The sequence below is a fragment of the Alligator mississippiensis genome, chromosome 3 (genome assembly GCF_030867095.1).
Source record: "Alligator mississippiensis isolate rAllMis1 chromosome 3, rAllMis1, whole genome shotgun sequence".
NCBI classification, from domain to species: Eukaryota; Metazoa; Chordata; order Crocodylia; family Alligatoridae; genus Alligator; species Alligator mississippiensis.
The window spans coordinates 20,390,038-20,405,880 of record NC_081826.1 but is presented as its reverse complement, the minus strand read 5'-3'; the positions used below and the strand labels follow the sequence as shown (position 1 = coordinate 20,405,880).

The 15,843-nt window shown below is 44.9% G+C and overlaps 1 protein-coding gene across 2 annotated transcripts in view; it reads left to right on the top strand.

Moving 5' to 3' along the window:
• The first annotated feature begins 1,275 nt into the window (after positions 1-1,275).
• The window catches only part of FAM91A1 (family with sequence similarity 91 member A1), a 54,286-nt gene continuing 39,718 nt past the window's right edge, over positions 1,276-15,843 (top strand). Inside the window, exons 1-7 of one of the 2 annotated variants that reach the window (XM_019495763.2) lie at positions 1,276-1,473; positions 4,809-4,893; positions 5,680-5,831; positions 8,562-8,619; positions 10,797-10,864; positions 12,829-12,942; positions 13,495-13,585. In XM_019495763.2, the coding sequence (XP_019351308.1) occupies positions 1,402-1,473; positions 4,809-4,893; positions 5,680-5,831; positions 8,562-8,619; positions 10,797-10,864; positions 12,829-12,942; positions 13,495-13,585 (640 nt within the window). In that variant the 5' untranslated portion in view covers positions 1,276-1,401. The remainder of the gene's footprint in view (positions 1,474-4,808; positions 4,894-5,679; positions 5,832-8,561; positions 8,620-10,796; positions 10,865-12,828; positions 12,943-13,494; positions 13,586-15,843) is intronic. The other variant, XM_006274411.4, reaches the window with a different exon arrangement.

The window sequence follows — 15,843 nt, the reverse complement described above, 5'->3', positions numbered from 1 at the left end:
CTCTGATCGTATGTTTGATAGCTCATCTCCAAAGACTGTCTGAAAGTTGTTCCAATGATTTGCATACAATGCAAGCTTCTAAGGAACCAGTGAAGTGTTTATACTGTATTGCCACATCTGAACACTTGTGCTCCCAGACAGATTCCCCAAGCTGGATCTTACAAGAAGCTGTTGTTTAAGGAATGCCAACTTCAAATATTTGTGCCATTAAAATGAAAATTTGGCACAAAACCATCTGTAAGGAAAATGCCAGGCTCCATCACAGGGTGTGTCAAAATACTGTTATCAAAAAGCAAACAGGCAATACCAGCTGAAGACTTGTACCAGCTTAGATGACATCAGGTAAGAGATGAAGGACTTTAGATTTATTACTTTTATAATTTACTTATAAACTATGAGTGTGGGAAGAGGACCCAGGAAAATCTAGCAACGTCGGTGATACAATTTGAAAAGTTGCCTATGATGGATTTATTGTGACCAAGCAACTGAGGGCTAAATCCTCAAAGATACTGGCGCTTAGGCATTGCAACACTTAACCCATAAGTGCCCGGCCTGTGGGAGCCGCAGCACTGAGTTGGACCCTCCCGGTCCCTGAGGAAGAGCCTAGGAAGGTTTGCTCACGAACCAGCTGAGCTGGGAGCCTCTTAAACGGCTTGTTACGCTTCAGACAGCAGCTTCGTAGGTCAGTATTAGCAGTCACCTATTGCAGTTGAAATGAAACCGCTCCTGTCCTTAATTCTAATACCCGGAGAACAGTTTAAACAGATAACAATGCTGAGAAAAATTCTGCCGAGGGGAAAGATGGCAGCAAGTCTCAACAGCAGTGTCAATACCACATTCAACGACTGGAAAACCTGGTACCCGGATCAGGCAGGTGTCTGTTTTACTGGAAGTGACCTGATTTAGGACAGGACAGAGACGGGGGCTGCTGCTCCCCCTCCCCGCCCAGCCACACACTCCCCTGCTGGAGCCAGGGGACACTTGGCAGGGCTGTCAGTACGTCCCCAAGCCCCGCACAGCTGGGACTCACATCTGGATGTGCACAGCTGTGCTGCCCCCTGCCCCAGTAGCCGAATAGTGCCGGGTGCAGAGCCCGCTGAGAAGGGCACAGCGGCCACGTGTCGCGGGCAGCCAGTGACGCCACAGCGGGCGTGGCTTGGAACGTTTGCTCCCGACACTGCGCAGGTGCAGCCGCGCCCCCATGTTCACGAAAGGAAGGGAGGGCCGAGCGCCGGAAGTGACGTGAGGGAAGCTGCGGTGCTTCCGGTGGGCGTGACGCGGAAGCGGGGTCCGGAGGGGCGGAGCGGGGAGGCGGCGTGGCTGGAGCGCCCCCCGCGGCGGGCTGCGAGGAGCGCCCGGCCCGGTCCGGTCCAGTCCGGCCCGGCCCGGCCCGGCCCCGCCATGAACATCGACGTGGAGTTCCACATCCGCCACAACTACCCGTGGGGCCGCCTGCCCGCCAGCGTCAAGCAGGTACCGCTGCCCAGGGGCCCGCCCGCACTGCCCCCCAGGCCTGGGGCGCGGGGATGCCTCGGGGGCCTGGGCCCCAAACCTCCCCGCCGTGGGGCTGCCCCCCCTCAGCGCCTGGAGACCCTCAGCTTCAGGTGCCCAGACTGCCCCCGGCGGGCGGGTCACGGGGACGAAATTGTAGAGCGCCAGGTGTTCCCCCAGCTCCTTTGGTCCGAGCAGTTTTGCCTCCTGTCCAAGTTGGGGCTGGAAATATAAATCCTTTGCTGCGGGAGAAGGGGGAAGGGTGCGGCGAGAGATGCGAGTGGCGTCGGTTTTGGGGCAGGAGCAGGGGAAGGGTCTCGCAAGAGGAACGAGCGGCATCAGGTCCGAATTCCTTGACTTGAGGCTCAGAGAGCCGGTGTGTATGTCTCCCGTTCCTGCGGCGCGTGCGTGGGACCGCACGTACGGGACCTGTCGCTTCACGTCTCGTCTCGTTTCGTTGTTACGTCGCTGATCTATTTTAGAGGACGCGTTCGCTTAACGTTGCGCGATGTTCGGCTATTATGTGGTTTGGCCGTCGCCTGCTAGTGATGCGATTGGGTTCGCTTAACATTGTTTTGCTTAATGTCGCGTTTTTCAAGGACGTCGCTACGACATTAAGTGAGGAGTAGCTGTACCAGCAAAAGAGTGCGGGAACCTCCATCTGGATGAAACTGGTTTAGTGTGAATTGGCTGGTATTTAAATCCTGACTGCGGATAAAAACGCGTTTGACAGGCTTTTCTGAGGACCAGCTGGAGCGCCTCTGGCTTCTTTACTATTCTTCCATCCAGGAAGAGCGTGCACCACCTGCATGTGCTTCCTCAGCCTGACAAAGGGTATTTAAACCCGAAAGTTTGCTAAGAAGAATTTTTCCAGCTATTTGAGTTGGTCTGTCTTTGAACATTAGGAAGTTTCAAAGTTTGCTGTCTGTGAAAAGATGGCAGCCGGGACTTTCTCTGCTCTTTGGATGCCTGTGAAGACCTGGAGACTGCACTGCAATGAACTTCTCTTCCAGTGGTCTAAACAGAAAAAAATGTCTTTACTTTCAAAACAAGCTGTCTAAGGAAGTCAAGTAATCTCCTTCAGTGGAAGTTTCCAAGAAGAGGCTGGATCGGGATCTGTCGGGGATTGGTTAGGAGCAATGAATGCATCCTGCATCTATGAAAGGAGTTGGAAGAAACCAGGTTGCTCAAACTCCAGCCCGGGGGCCAGATGTAGCCTGTGGAGACATCACATCCAGCCTGTGGTGCTCCCCATGGGGCGGGAAACTTGGCAGGGGAGTAGTAGTAGTAATTGATACGGCCACCATCTACCCTGCCAAATTGCCAAACCCCAGCTAGGCCACGCTCTCCCCTGCATCTGGATCCAGGTCAGGCCATGCCCTCGGGACCACCCATGGGATCTGGCCTGCAGGTGGATGGGGCGCTGCCTGTCTGGCCTGCAGGGAGAGGAGTGTGAGCACCACTAGAACAAATGGTGCTTAAGGTCCCTTCCAATCCTGTAACTGCCTTGGGCATCCTGTAGCAAAAATCAGATTATTTACTGGAATTGGTTAAGTTCAGGTTGCAACAAATTGTTGTTTTGCAGGGGGTGGGGGCAGCAAATCAAAGCTTTTAAAAAGTCAGCTATACAGAACTGGTTTTACAACTTGCATTTGAAGCATTTTTCAAACATTTATTGAAAATAATACAGCAAAATTTAGAACAGTTTAATATAACTTGTTCGACCACTTTTAATCGTTACTGTTTTCTAACCACTTCCTAGAATTTTCGTAAGTTCAGATTTCTCAATGACTTTTGCAATAAGATAAGACATAGGAGGCAAAACAAAGGAATAAGTAGTATCTTGAAAAATCTCACAGGAGTATTGTCAATTGAAGAAATTAAAACTAAATAAGAGCGTGTAAATAAACCCATTGACAATAACCACAAGACCATACTTCTTTTTTATCTTTGTCTTGGGGTCATAAAAGACCTGTGTTCATTTTTTGGGTTTGCCACAGCTCTGTGACATGAGGCAAGTCTTACTCTATCCTCTGCTTCAATTCATTTGTAAATGGATAACAGTTCAGTATATTACAGGGCTAGTATGAGAATAAAATATAGTAGTGATTGTGAGGTGGTCTGATACTGTGATAAGATTTGGAAGAATCTGCTAGGCATCTTTATCCAGAAGTATGTACAAAAGTATGTGTGTGGGAAGAGGGGGTAGGGGATGTCAGCAAGTAAATGTGACAGCCTGCTGAGAATCTCAGGTCTGCTGCTGGGAAGAATGCCAGGATTTGCCCCTAGTTGCTGCTGGGAGTTTAGTTTCATCATTCATTCATGCTGTACAGAAAGATGCATCAGTCTGGTTAATGCATGTCTAATACGTGGCAGGGGGTCTCTGTTTCTTACAGCATCTTTTTCTAACCCATAGTTGGTGCCCCGTTGTCTAGTTTGTTTTTGTTTTGTTGTCTTCCTTTATTTCAAATAACCATAGTTGTTCTGCTGCTCTTCATTGGCTTTCCCAGCATTCTCTTAGCAATATGGAACGGACATAATTCTTGACAGAAACATTGGCCAGAGCTCTGCTAATTTTACTCTGCTGTTGCTTGGTGTGGAAGCAAGTCTACTGATGATGCACCACTGGTAAATTTGTAAAGACTGGTAGAAAATGGGGAAAGCAGTGTTGCATCCGTTTCAGATTTGGTTTGTTGTTGGAAGCGTGACGAACTTGGGCTCTAATTTTGCAATCAGTTCTGTGTGTGGGTGGAGTCCTCTGTCTATATGGTGTTGTTGGTATAAAGGTTGTGCAGATCCAGACATGTAGTTTCAAATAAATTGGGACCGTAATTTATTATTGAACAAATGAAAGTCTTAACGTTTGTAGAAATTGATTCTTTTGACCTCCATACTTCTTGGGGAACCTTCTTACTTGACATCAATGTAAAGAATGTCCACATTCAAAGTTGCTTTAGTTTCCTGAAACCTGGCTAACCTGCTCTTACACAAAATTTCACAGGTTTGACTAAGGTAAGCCCAAGATGCTGACATTAAAGATGCTGAATACATTCTACTGAAGTGGTTAGTGCTTCCCAGGGTGCTTAGTCATACAAAATGTGGGCCATCAAACTGTTTCTGGGATCTGATATTCCTTTTTGATGAGGATGGTGGGGAAAGAACATCTATAAAAGCACAACTTAAAATATTCAACATGAATTCAGCTGGATTGGTTAAGAGTAGGCGTATTTTTGTAACAGCTAAGAATGCAGTAAGTTACATTTTTAGTGTATATCTCTGGTACCAGTGGCTTGACTAAAAGGACTTGTATTTCCTAGGGTCTTGGAAACTCTCAGAAGGAATACGAAAAGCAGGTTGTACTCTATAGTATTCGCAATCAGCTACGATTCCGAAATAATTTAGGTGAGTATGATAGTGTAACAACTTTAAATAGATACTCATTCTACTCTGTACGTCTTTCCGTACATCTTGTGATCTTTAATAGCTTCTAAAAGTATGTCACTGAAAACTGCTGCCCTGTAAGAACCAACCTTGTATTGGAGTTTTAATGGAAGAGTTAAGTAACAGCATGGCCCTAAAAGGCTGCCTCCCACTAGAAAAAGCCCAGAGATGCACAGGAAAGAGAATTCCTTGCTTCCAAACCCCTTGAACGATCATTTCTGGGCTATTTGGTCCATGCTGTTTTAGAATTCCCATTGGCTTTGTGCTTGCTTCATTCACTTCCTCCTTTTTTAATGGGCAAAACTTCCACAGCTGGAAAGATGTTTTGCTGGCATCTACATTTACCTAGTTTATTTTATCCTCTCTGGGGTTTGTTTGCAGTAGAGTAGCGTGCTTTCTGCTGAAATTGGATCTCTAGGAAAATGAACTGTGGGCTAATTTTATCCTTGCAGAGTAAACAGAATTGTTTTTTACAGTATAATCTTTATTGTTATATTTTAGTTGACTTTAAATTATTATACTTGGGTGCTCAGCATTTTCTTTTGAAATTTTGCTCATGGTAGGGTTAATTATTAAATTCATATAACAATCTCCAATTTCAGCCTGATCTTGAGAAGTTCTGGGCAGCCATGGTTCTTACAGAAGTTAATGAGGGTTGTGGTTGCTTAGCACCTCTTCAGTTAATGTAATACCATTTGAGACAACAAGGTGACAGAATATTAATATGTATCTTTTCTTTTTTTTCAGTTAAGCATGTAAAGAAAGATGAACGCAAGTACTATGAAGACCTCTTAAAATACAGTAGAGATCATCTCATGTTGTATCCTTATCATTTGTCTGACATCATGGTGAAAGGTCTGAGGATAACACCGTTTTCTTATTACACGGGAATAATGGAGGTGAGTCTGGGGACATAGTTAAAACAAAGCTTTTAGTAGAGATGCACTGGTAAAGATTTGGGCTGATACCAGTGAGCGATTATTAACCAGCGTATTGTGGATACCAAACCGATTGCTGATATGCGGCCTGGCAGCTTTTCATAGATTTCATAGACATTAGGGCAGGAAGGGACTTCGGAAGATCATCGAGTCCAGCCCCCTGCCCAAAGGGCAGGAAGTCAGCTGGGGTCATAGGATCCCAGCAAGATAAGCATCCAGTTTGCTCTTGAAGGTGATCAATGTAGGCGCTTGAACCACCTCCGGTGGCAGGCTGTTCCAGACCTTGGGGGCTCGGACAGTAAAGAAATTCTTCCTTATGTCCAGGCTGAAATGGTCTTGTAGTAGTTTATGACCATTCGACCTAGTCGTCATCCCTTGGGGCGCTCTGGTGAACAAATGTTCGCCCAGATACTGGTGGTCACCCCTGATAAACTTGTAGGTGGCCATCAGATCACCCTTGAGCCTGCGCTTTTCCAGGCTAAAGAGCCCCAGCCTGTCATCGTAGGGTCTGCTTCCCTGACCTCTGATCATGCGCGTGGCTCTTCTCTGGACTCTCTCAAGCTTCTCCACATCCTTTTTGAATTGTGGAGCCCAAAACTGGACGCCCAAAACTGGACGCAAGCTTGGAAAACAGTGTTCTGCTGGTAAGTCTGTTGAGGGGAAGGGGGGGCGGGGGCTAGATCAAGGCACTCACAGTGAGGGAGGGAGTGGGGTAGGGGCAGGTGGGGCGCAGGAGCTGCAGCTAGTCCAGAGAGCCAGGAAGAAGCTGGTGCAGTGCGCAGTGGCAGCCTGTCCTTGCCCCAGTCCAGGGGACATGTGCTCCCCCCATGCCTTCCCTGTGGGGTGCACAGCGGCAAGAACTGTCCCTTCCCCTCTGGCCCCCTGACAAGTCAGCTCCATCCTGCGCCCTGCTCCGGCTATGCCCCTGCCCCAGCCACGCTCTCTCTTCCTCGCCGTGGGGGCTTCTGTCTGCATGTGCCCATCACGAATTTACTGGCTGGACGCTGCTCTGCAAGCTACTGGTCTGCATGCATGCATGTGGCATTTATCGGTAACATTATTGCCTACATCAGCCAAAAAAGCCAATTGTTGATGATGTCAATTTTTAGAGGATTACAACCGATACATCAATCTCTTATCGAATCAGCACTGACGTAGGGAAAATTGACAGCATCTGAAATTGGCTTTTTTTTTTTTTTTTTTTTTTTGCCTGATGGCCGATGAACAGCCTGTGCATGTGCACAGCCGTAGCATGTACGTGGACAGGAGCACAGCCCAGTGGCTTGGAGAGCAGTATGTGACTGTTAAGCCTGTTGTGGAGGGAGGGAGAGGGTGGGGGGGGGTGAGATCGAGGCCCCCCGTGATGAGGGAGGGAGTGGGGCCAGTGCTGCTCAGCTGTGGTGGAGCATGAGATGCAGCCGTGAGTGGCTTGTCAGGGAGGTGGAGGGGGCAGCTCCTGCCACCGCATGCCCCCCAGGAGGGTATGGGCGGGGTGTATGCCCTGGATCTGCACTTGGTACGGTGCAGGCTGCCACTGGGCTGGGGCCAGGGCTGCTCTGGGCTCTTCCTGGGGTGGGGCTGGGCCAGGCTGCGCTCAGAGTGGGTCATGGCAGCCCTGGGGGGTGGGGGGGTATGGTGAGTTTTGGGGTGGCTACAGCCCCCTCCTCCCCCCCCAGTCCACCTTCCCAGTATCACCACCACTGCCTGTTCCAAGCTCAGCCCCAGTCCATCCCCCCTGCCTGGAAGAGCCTGGCACAGCCCCGGTCCCAGCCTGCAGTGGCAGCTGGCCCCACACAGATCTGAGAGTACATGCCTCCCAGGGTATTCGCAGGGCTGGAGTGTCGTGTGTCGTCGTCCTTCTGTTCCCAACCCCCCCCAGCTGCTCACAGCTCTGTCCCACACCCTGCCCCAGCTGAGCAGTGCCTCCCCCGGCCCCACTCCCTCCCTCACTGCAGGGGCCTCAGTCTGCCCCCTCCCCCACACTTCCCTCACAAGACTTACCAGTCTGACGCTGATCTCCAAGCTGCCCAGATGCATATTGGAATTTGATCAGTATTGGCTGATATGGCTCCTTGAAAATCAGCCCTTGGTATTGGCCAAAAAAATCTGTATCGGTGTACCCCTATCAGTTTTCTTTGTATTCGTGCTGATATACTGATGTATTGGTGCACCTCTGTTTCTTACAAGAGTCTTGTGATCAATATGGTTTGCAGCTTCTGCTCATGAGTAGCATAAAGGAAAGTTTCTTCAGGGCTGTGTTGGCACCTGTGTTGTCTAACCTCCAAATAACCTTGTAAAAACAGACCTGTTGGGGAAACAGTTTTCTTCTGAAGCCCCCCCCCCCCCCCTTTTTTTTTTTTTTTTTTTGTCCCAAGCTGGAATGAAAAATCCCATATTTTTGAAACTGAAAATTCATAAACAATTAGAATTAGACCTTTAGTAATTTGCTTGTCAGGTTTTTCTGGGACTTTTACAACAGAAGTCTGAAATCTGACCATGAAATAGTGTGTAATTTTTGGCTTCATGTACAAATAAGAACTTAGAACTTTCAGAAGAGCAAACAGATTTGTCAGGCTGCATTTCCCTGTCCTTCCCCCAATGGCTAATTCTTACCTTTTGATTTGGGTTGGAAAGATGCACACACTAGCTTGCCTACCTCAAGTGAGATTTTTTTTCTTACTGTTTTTAAAGGATATAATGAACAGTGAAAAAAGCTATGATTCATTACCCAACTTTACTGCTGCTGACTGTGAGTATTACCTGATGTATTCTTACTTTTAGGGAATTAAAGTGCAGTATCTGCAGATTATCTGTTTGAAGACTACAGCCTCTTTATAGCTGAATAGTCCTTTTGAAGTAAAGTTATGTCCTCACTCTAGCATTAGACAAGATAATAGGTAAAAGGTGGAATTCAGGCTCTAACCACACTCCCAGACATGCTAGCTAGCCTAGGTGAAAAGCACCACTGATCTCAGGAGAGAGAATTTTGTGTGCGAGTAGGAGCAGGGTGTTGAGGCAATACCCAAGAACCCAGATTAATTCTGAAATTATGATTATAGCTTGTAGGTTAAAAGAATGCTGTTGGGTAAAGAGAGTGCACTGAAAGGTGAAAGTCAGCCAGAAGGGGATGAGGAAGTGAAATCTCAGCCTACAAGATGTATGATATGATATATGTTTTGGAGGTTCTGCTAAGTCTAATTTTTACACACACACACAAAAGTGCAAGACCGTTTCTTTCGTTACCCATCTTCCCAGTTGTTTCTGTATACGTTTCCTCTTCAGCGTGACATGGCGTTGAGGGGTCAATGGATAACACCAGCTACCTGCCAAACTGCTCATATATCACATTGGGTTAAAGAAAAGCTGCTTTTCAGTTCCTTCATGGAAGGAGCATTGTCATGTTGAAGTACAAAAGAGGATATTCTAGAGTTTTGGACCCAAAAAATCTATGGATTACTTTAGAAACAGTTTTAGTTCAATGACTCTGTAAAAGTAGCTAATTATATGTAATGTTTCCTTATGGAGGTTTTGTACAAAACATTAACACTGAACAACCGATTTTTGTGTTTGATTCTGTTTTGTACTTGTACTTGTATTTGGGTGCAGGAGAATAGCCCAAGTGGTAGTACGTTGACCTGGCAGTGGAGAAATTACAGGTTCAAAGCCTGACTTCCCAGCTGGGGGTTGTACTGGATGACCTGTGAGGTTCATCCTGACCCTGTGGTTCTGTGCCTTATTTTTATGAAAGTGCCTTTTCGTTGCTCTTTAACAAGTTTTCTTTGCATCTCATATAGGAGACTTGGCTTCCAAATGTTGGGGCATTTCTGTGGTTTGAATAGAATTTCTGGAAAATGCGATCCAAGGAATTAATGTAAAATGTTCCAACCCTATGTCCAACCAAAATCAGGAAGTTATTTCTAATTGTATTGCTGAATAAATAGAATGTGCTTGGCTATTAGGTTTTAGCAAGGAGTAGTAACTACTGTGGTTTACAAGGAGAGCAAGAGATGCTTGGAAAGTATCTAGTACAAGGATACCTAGTGTTGCAACCCTTCTGTGCAAGTGGCCGTCCTGAATATATTGGTGCTATCTCACGTGTAAGAATTGCTGGATTGATTGTGGTCAGATAAAATGAACTTTTGTGGTTGTGTTTTCTTAATGTCCAGACTTCTAGCTTTTCTTAAAAAGAAACACATGACTAGTGTTTAGTACTGGCATAGTTTATTGCTGTCAGTTGACTGTAAAGCCTGATAGAATTGCTTGGGGACCTTTTTTTTTTTTTTGGCACCTCTGGGCGTGTCCAGATGAGCACAGGGGACAAGTAGCAGCTGTGCCATAGGTGCTCTGGCGTGTGGCAGGTTACCCTGGTGGGGTTGGGGAGGTGGGGGGCCAGCAACTATTCTGGCCCCAGCAGCCTTACATGGGAGCCTCCCTGGGTTGTAGCTATGGCAGGAAGTCTGGCTGGCCAGGCTCTGGTTTTAGGTGTCGTGCACTACCGCCATGTGTGCCGCTCTGCTTTTTTTTCAGCCTGGGTTTTTTTGACCCACCATGCTGCAAAGTAACAGTGTGGAAAACACCTGCATGTACAGTGTGTCGTGCTGCAGATGGGTCTGCGGTGCCACATACCACACGTCTGTGCTCATCTGGACACGGCCTCTGTGTTTATTTTATGAAATGCTAACTTAAATGCTTACTTAATCCATGCAGAGGAAATGACTGGAATCAAGTTCTGCTTTTGGACAGACATGGGTCTTATTAAAATCAATAAGAGCTCCATTTGCCACTTAATATTCTCCCTAATTAGAAAAAATAAACTATTGAAAACAATCCTGAGAGACTCAGAACTACTAAAAGTTAAAAGAGTAGGCTCTCGCATCTTCAGCTTGCACTTTTCTAAAGGGAACTCAAACAATATTTACTTTTCAGGTCTAAGGCTACTTGGCATAGGAAGAAACCAGTACATTGATCTAATGAACCAATGTAGGTCATCAAAAGTAAGTTTGTCTCGACTTCCTCTTCCCTGTATTCCTGCTTCTTCATTCCTGATCTTGACTTTTTAAAAAGCTGTTTTAGATGAGGGTTTTAAGACTGGGATGAGAAGGCCTCTAGTCTAAAAATCTGGTTAATCAGATGTAATGCAGTATTTTAATGATTTAACACTCTGTTTCTTTTGAACCTATTAAGATAAAATATGCTTCGATTGTAGTTGAAAGAAAAAGCAATACAAAAATAATTTCTCCTTCTTTATGCCCTACTTTTATAATTACTACTATTCAGTGAGACTACTGTTCAGTGCTACAATTTGGCAAAAGCTTTCTATCCAGTTACTAAGAGAAGAGCTGAACTCTTTTCAGACTCTTATAAATCTGGACTAATTCCATTGGCTTCTGTGAATTATGTCAGATAAATACTAGTATAATTGAACTTCCCTCATTAAGTTATAATCAAGTAGTTAACATTAATTCTATTGGCATTTTAAGACTTGTACTGTGGGTCAGACTTTTTATGTGTGTAGTCTTGGTGACAAGGTTCCTTGGGTGAATTTGATATCTTTTATTAGACCAACCCAAATAGTTGGAGAATAGTTATTAAGCAAGCTTTTGGGTTCAAAAACCCTTCCTCAGGCTAAGGAAGTTTCAGCAACTGGTATGTGCTCTTCCTGGATGGAATGAAAAGTAAAGAAGCCAGGGGCTGGGCTGGGGGGTCAGTTGCCAGGCAGATTATAATGTGTCAAAAATCCAATGTCTATATTTAGTCCATGATCTCTAGTATCCAGGAGGTCTTGGTGAAAAACTTGTGATTGATAGCTACATGATTACTTGATTAGATACATTTTTTTGGAGCTGAGGTTGCAACAATAGTTTCTTTTTTGAGACTGTAGTAAGTAATCCATTGGTGCTTACTCACTGGGTTAGCATAGCCACTTTGACCAAAATCTGGTATATAAAAGTATAAAGATTTCATAGACGTTAGGGCTGGAAGGGAGCTCGGAAGATCATCGAGTCCAGCCTCCTGCCCCAGGGACAGGAAGTCAGCTGGGGTCATAGGATCTCAGCAAGATAAACATCCAAATTTCTCTTGAAGGCGTTCGGAGTAGGTGCTTGAACCACCTCCGATGGCAGGCTATTCCAGACCTTGGGGGCTTGGACAGTAAAGAAGTTCTTCCTTATGTCCAGCCTGAAACGGTCTTGCAGTAGTTTATAACCATTCGACCTTGTCATCCCTTGAGGTGCTCTGGTAAACAAACATTCCCCCAGATCCTGAGATTTAGTGTAGATTGAATGGATCAGAAAGTTTATGGGTATAGAGCAAGAAGAATAAAAGTAATACAACAGTACCCTCTAGCTGCTCTTTCATGAACTGAAGTTTATAGTTGCTTCAGAGCATCCTTGAGAATACAACATAGACTATTGAGAATACAATATAGACGTTCCATATTGAAATTAATGGGCCACCTTTTTTAAAGTGCGTTGCCTAATAATTTTTAAAACTTTTTCTTACAAAAACATTTATTTAATGTATACTATTCAGTTGTTTTTTAATCTCTTGCCATGTAGAGAAAATAATAGAACACTAATCCAATCTCAGTGGTTTAAGCCTGAACTTAATGTTGACATGGTTAAGTAGAAATTTGTTTATTGAAACTTTAGATTTTCATCAAGGTTTTAACAGTAACTGTTGCTTTTTATTTTTCTGTTTTGATCTTATTTTGAGGGAGGAGGGAAGAGAATGCTCTGTGTGTATTAAAGATTATGTTACTATGTGCATTCAGTGATTTTTATGAGAGTATGGGTAAAAATTTAGTATATGGCATTGGGTAATGCTTGAGTATGAAATACTTGGAGAATAAGCTTTCATAGACATAAGGTTTTTATAGTATAAAAGGAACTAGTATTTGCTTCTGGTTACTACTAGAGATGTTAATGTGTACAATCTCAAATGGACTGTACCACTGCAGAAATTTTTCAGAAGGAAAACTGCTCGTGATCTGCTACCAGTAAAGCCAGTGGAGATTGCTATAGAGGCTTGGTGGGTGGTGCAAGCTGGTTACATCACAGAAGATGACATTAAGGTAACCTTAATACCATTTGTGTGCTAAATTGATTTAACCCTCATAAGCATTAAGAGTACAGGGAAATATTATAGATTGGGAGCTCAGTTTTATTTGAACAGTGTCTAGAGCATGTTGGGTTCTGATTTATATTTCCATGACCCTAAAATAATCTATATCTTCTACATTTGACCTATGTTTTTGAATTACTGCACCTGGATGGGTGTTACCAAGCATTCATAAACAACACTTATTTTAACACAAACTTTATTTGTTGAATTATTGGTATTCAGTGAGCTAAGTACTGTTTCTAGAATTGTATATGCCTAATTTTGTGATGGGATAGCTTATACACCACCAAGAATTAGAAAAAGTATGCTAAAAAATCAGTGGCTTTCTTTATACTTTTTTTTTAGGGTTTTTGCGCATTTCTTAAGAAACATCCCATGGCTTTCTTTTTTGGAAAAAGTTGCATATTATTATTCACCAACTTAAAGCTGGAAAAGACGTGGAGTGACTGCATGTGAAAGCCCAGGCAGATACTTGAATTTCATTTTCTCTTCTTTTACATAGATATGTACTACAACTGAGAAGTCTGCTATTGATAAGATCATTGACTCAGGGCCTCAGCTTGCTGGTTTGCTAGACTACAATATAGTTCACAGTAAGTATTTATATATGCATTATGCTTGGTGTAGAATATACTAGTCCTTGGGTTTTCCTCTCAGTATCTCAAAGCTAGAGTAAAAGGAATGCAGAGTGTTAGAGCATTATATATGCATAAAAGATGGGGAAAAGAATAGGAAATAAAGCAGGTTAAGCATGGGAAGATGCGTTTTAATTATAGACAGCTGTTTTATAATTAGGTTTATAAACAATAGATGGAAAGAATATTGTTGATCCCCTTAGCAACGTATATTTCTGATTAACTATCACTCTTTGCTATTGAAATGGTACAGTTGAGTGCTCCTGCAGATACTGATATCAGTAAAACTCACAGGTGGGTAGGTCTTAGCCAGGAAGACTTTGAGATGTGCTCCCCTCTGCTGCCATGAGGACAAGATGACTAACAAACTCTTCTGTTAAGATTAGAACTAAAATATTGATGAAATTGGTGCAGGTGGTAAACCAGTTTGCATGTGAAGCAGGCTGACATCAATGTGCATCAAATAAATGTAGGAAGATATTCAGCATTTACTAAATTGAATAGAACAAAAGCTCTAGGAGGAGTGAGAGTAATTTTAGGCCCTCCATCACGGAGCGCTTAAAACTAACCGAACTTACTTGACGTTGACTAGAGGTGCACTGATATATTGGTTGCATATCGGTTTGGTACCAATAAAAGGGAAACTTACTTTATTGGCTTTTTTTGGCCAGTGTAGACAGTAATGTTCACCGATTTAAATACGGTTAATTCTGGCCGGGCCCCCGGATACTGTGTGCATGTGTGCGGCTGCATGCATGCACGTGGCCAGGAATGCAGCTGGGCAGCGTGGAGATCGGCTCCCCGCAGGTAAGTCTGTGGAGGGAAGGGCACACAGATTGGGGAGGGAGTGGGGCAGGGGCTGGTGGCACTGCCCAGCCAGGCTGATGAATGGGACCCAGGGTCAGGGTGGGGAGTGGGATGGAGCTGTGGGTGGCTTATCCAGGGGGCGTGGGGGGAGTGGCTCCCTGCTGCTGCATGAACCCCCTGGGGAAGGCCTAGCCCCGTTAGGCTCTGCTTTGGTTAAAAGCGTCCCTGTGTTTAAAAATGGTGGCTGCGGCGGCACTTGAACTAAAGTTCGTTCGCTGAGCTTTAGTTTAAGTGCCCCTGCCACCATTTTTAAGCACCAAGATGCTGATCCACCAGGGTGATCTTTCCTGCTCCCTACCCTGGCCCCGGGTCCCATTCACCCCCCTGACTGGGCAGTGCCTCCTGCCCCACTCCCTCCCTCACCAATCTGCCACCCCCACAGACTTACCTGCAGGATGCTGACCTCCACGCTGCCCAGCTGCATTCCTGTAAATCCGTTATCACATCAGTATTGGCTGATATGACTCATTAATAATTGGCTTTCGGTATTGGCCAAGAAAATCTTTATTGGTGCACCCTTAATGTTGACTCTTCATGAATATAGAGTTACAGGCTAAATGTGTCTGAGGGGAGAGATAGGTGCAAGCTCACTATGCAAAAGCAATGTGTCTAGTCTTGGTTTGCATGGGGATCTTGTTTGACCCAAGGGAAGAAAAAAGATGTGGACAGTTAATGCAGTGGATCACAAGTGGGATGGAAATTTGTGGGAAAAGGGGGTGGTTGGCCCAAAATCTGATGTGCGTGTGTACTGTCATGCATAGCAATGAGAGACTGCACCAGCTCTGAACACTGCATCTGAAGAAAGCAGCAGTAAAAAGCACCCCACAGTGGGCTGTCAGCTTGCCATGTGTCATCCTGGCCTGTGACAACAGGCTCTCTTGGACTACATGTGCTTAACAGCCTGTCTGGGTACGTGTTGCTGCCTATGCTGTGCAGGCTTGGTAGTATATTGCCCATAGTGTACTGTGTGTATCTCATTTTTAGAAGGCAGTGCAGTTCCTAACATACATAAACAATGAGTCCAGTCTGAAGTCGGTTGTTAAACCCATATTACTAAAATATGTGCAGCTGCAACTCAAACTCCTGCAATGTAAAACTGTGGGAACAAGCTTGTATGCTTGGCAGGCTGTTGGCTTGGCACCTCACTGGTGAAAAAATGTTACTGTTTATTATAACTTTAATGCCAAAAAGTATTAAAATGATTGAAGGGCATTGCCCTCCTGTGAGGCCATATCCTTGGCTTAATAAAACCCTTTGACTCGAGACTAAGCAGTTAAATAATTCCTTTAAAATTGCATGCTGAAGTTTTCTTCTTTGCTATGCGGCATTTGAAATAGATGAGCTGTCTG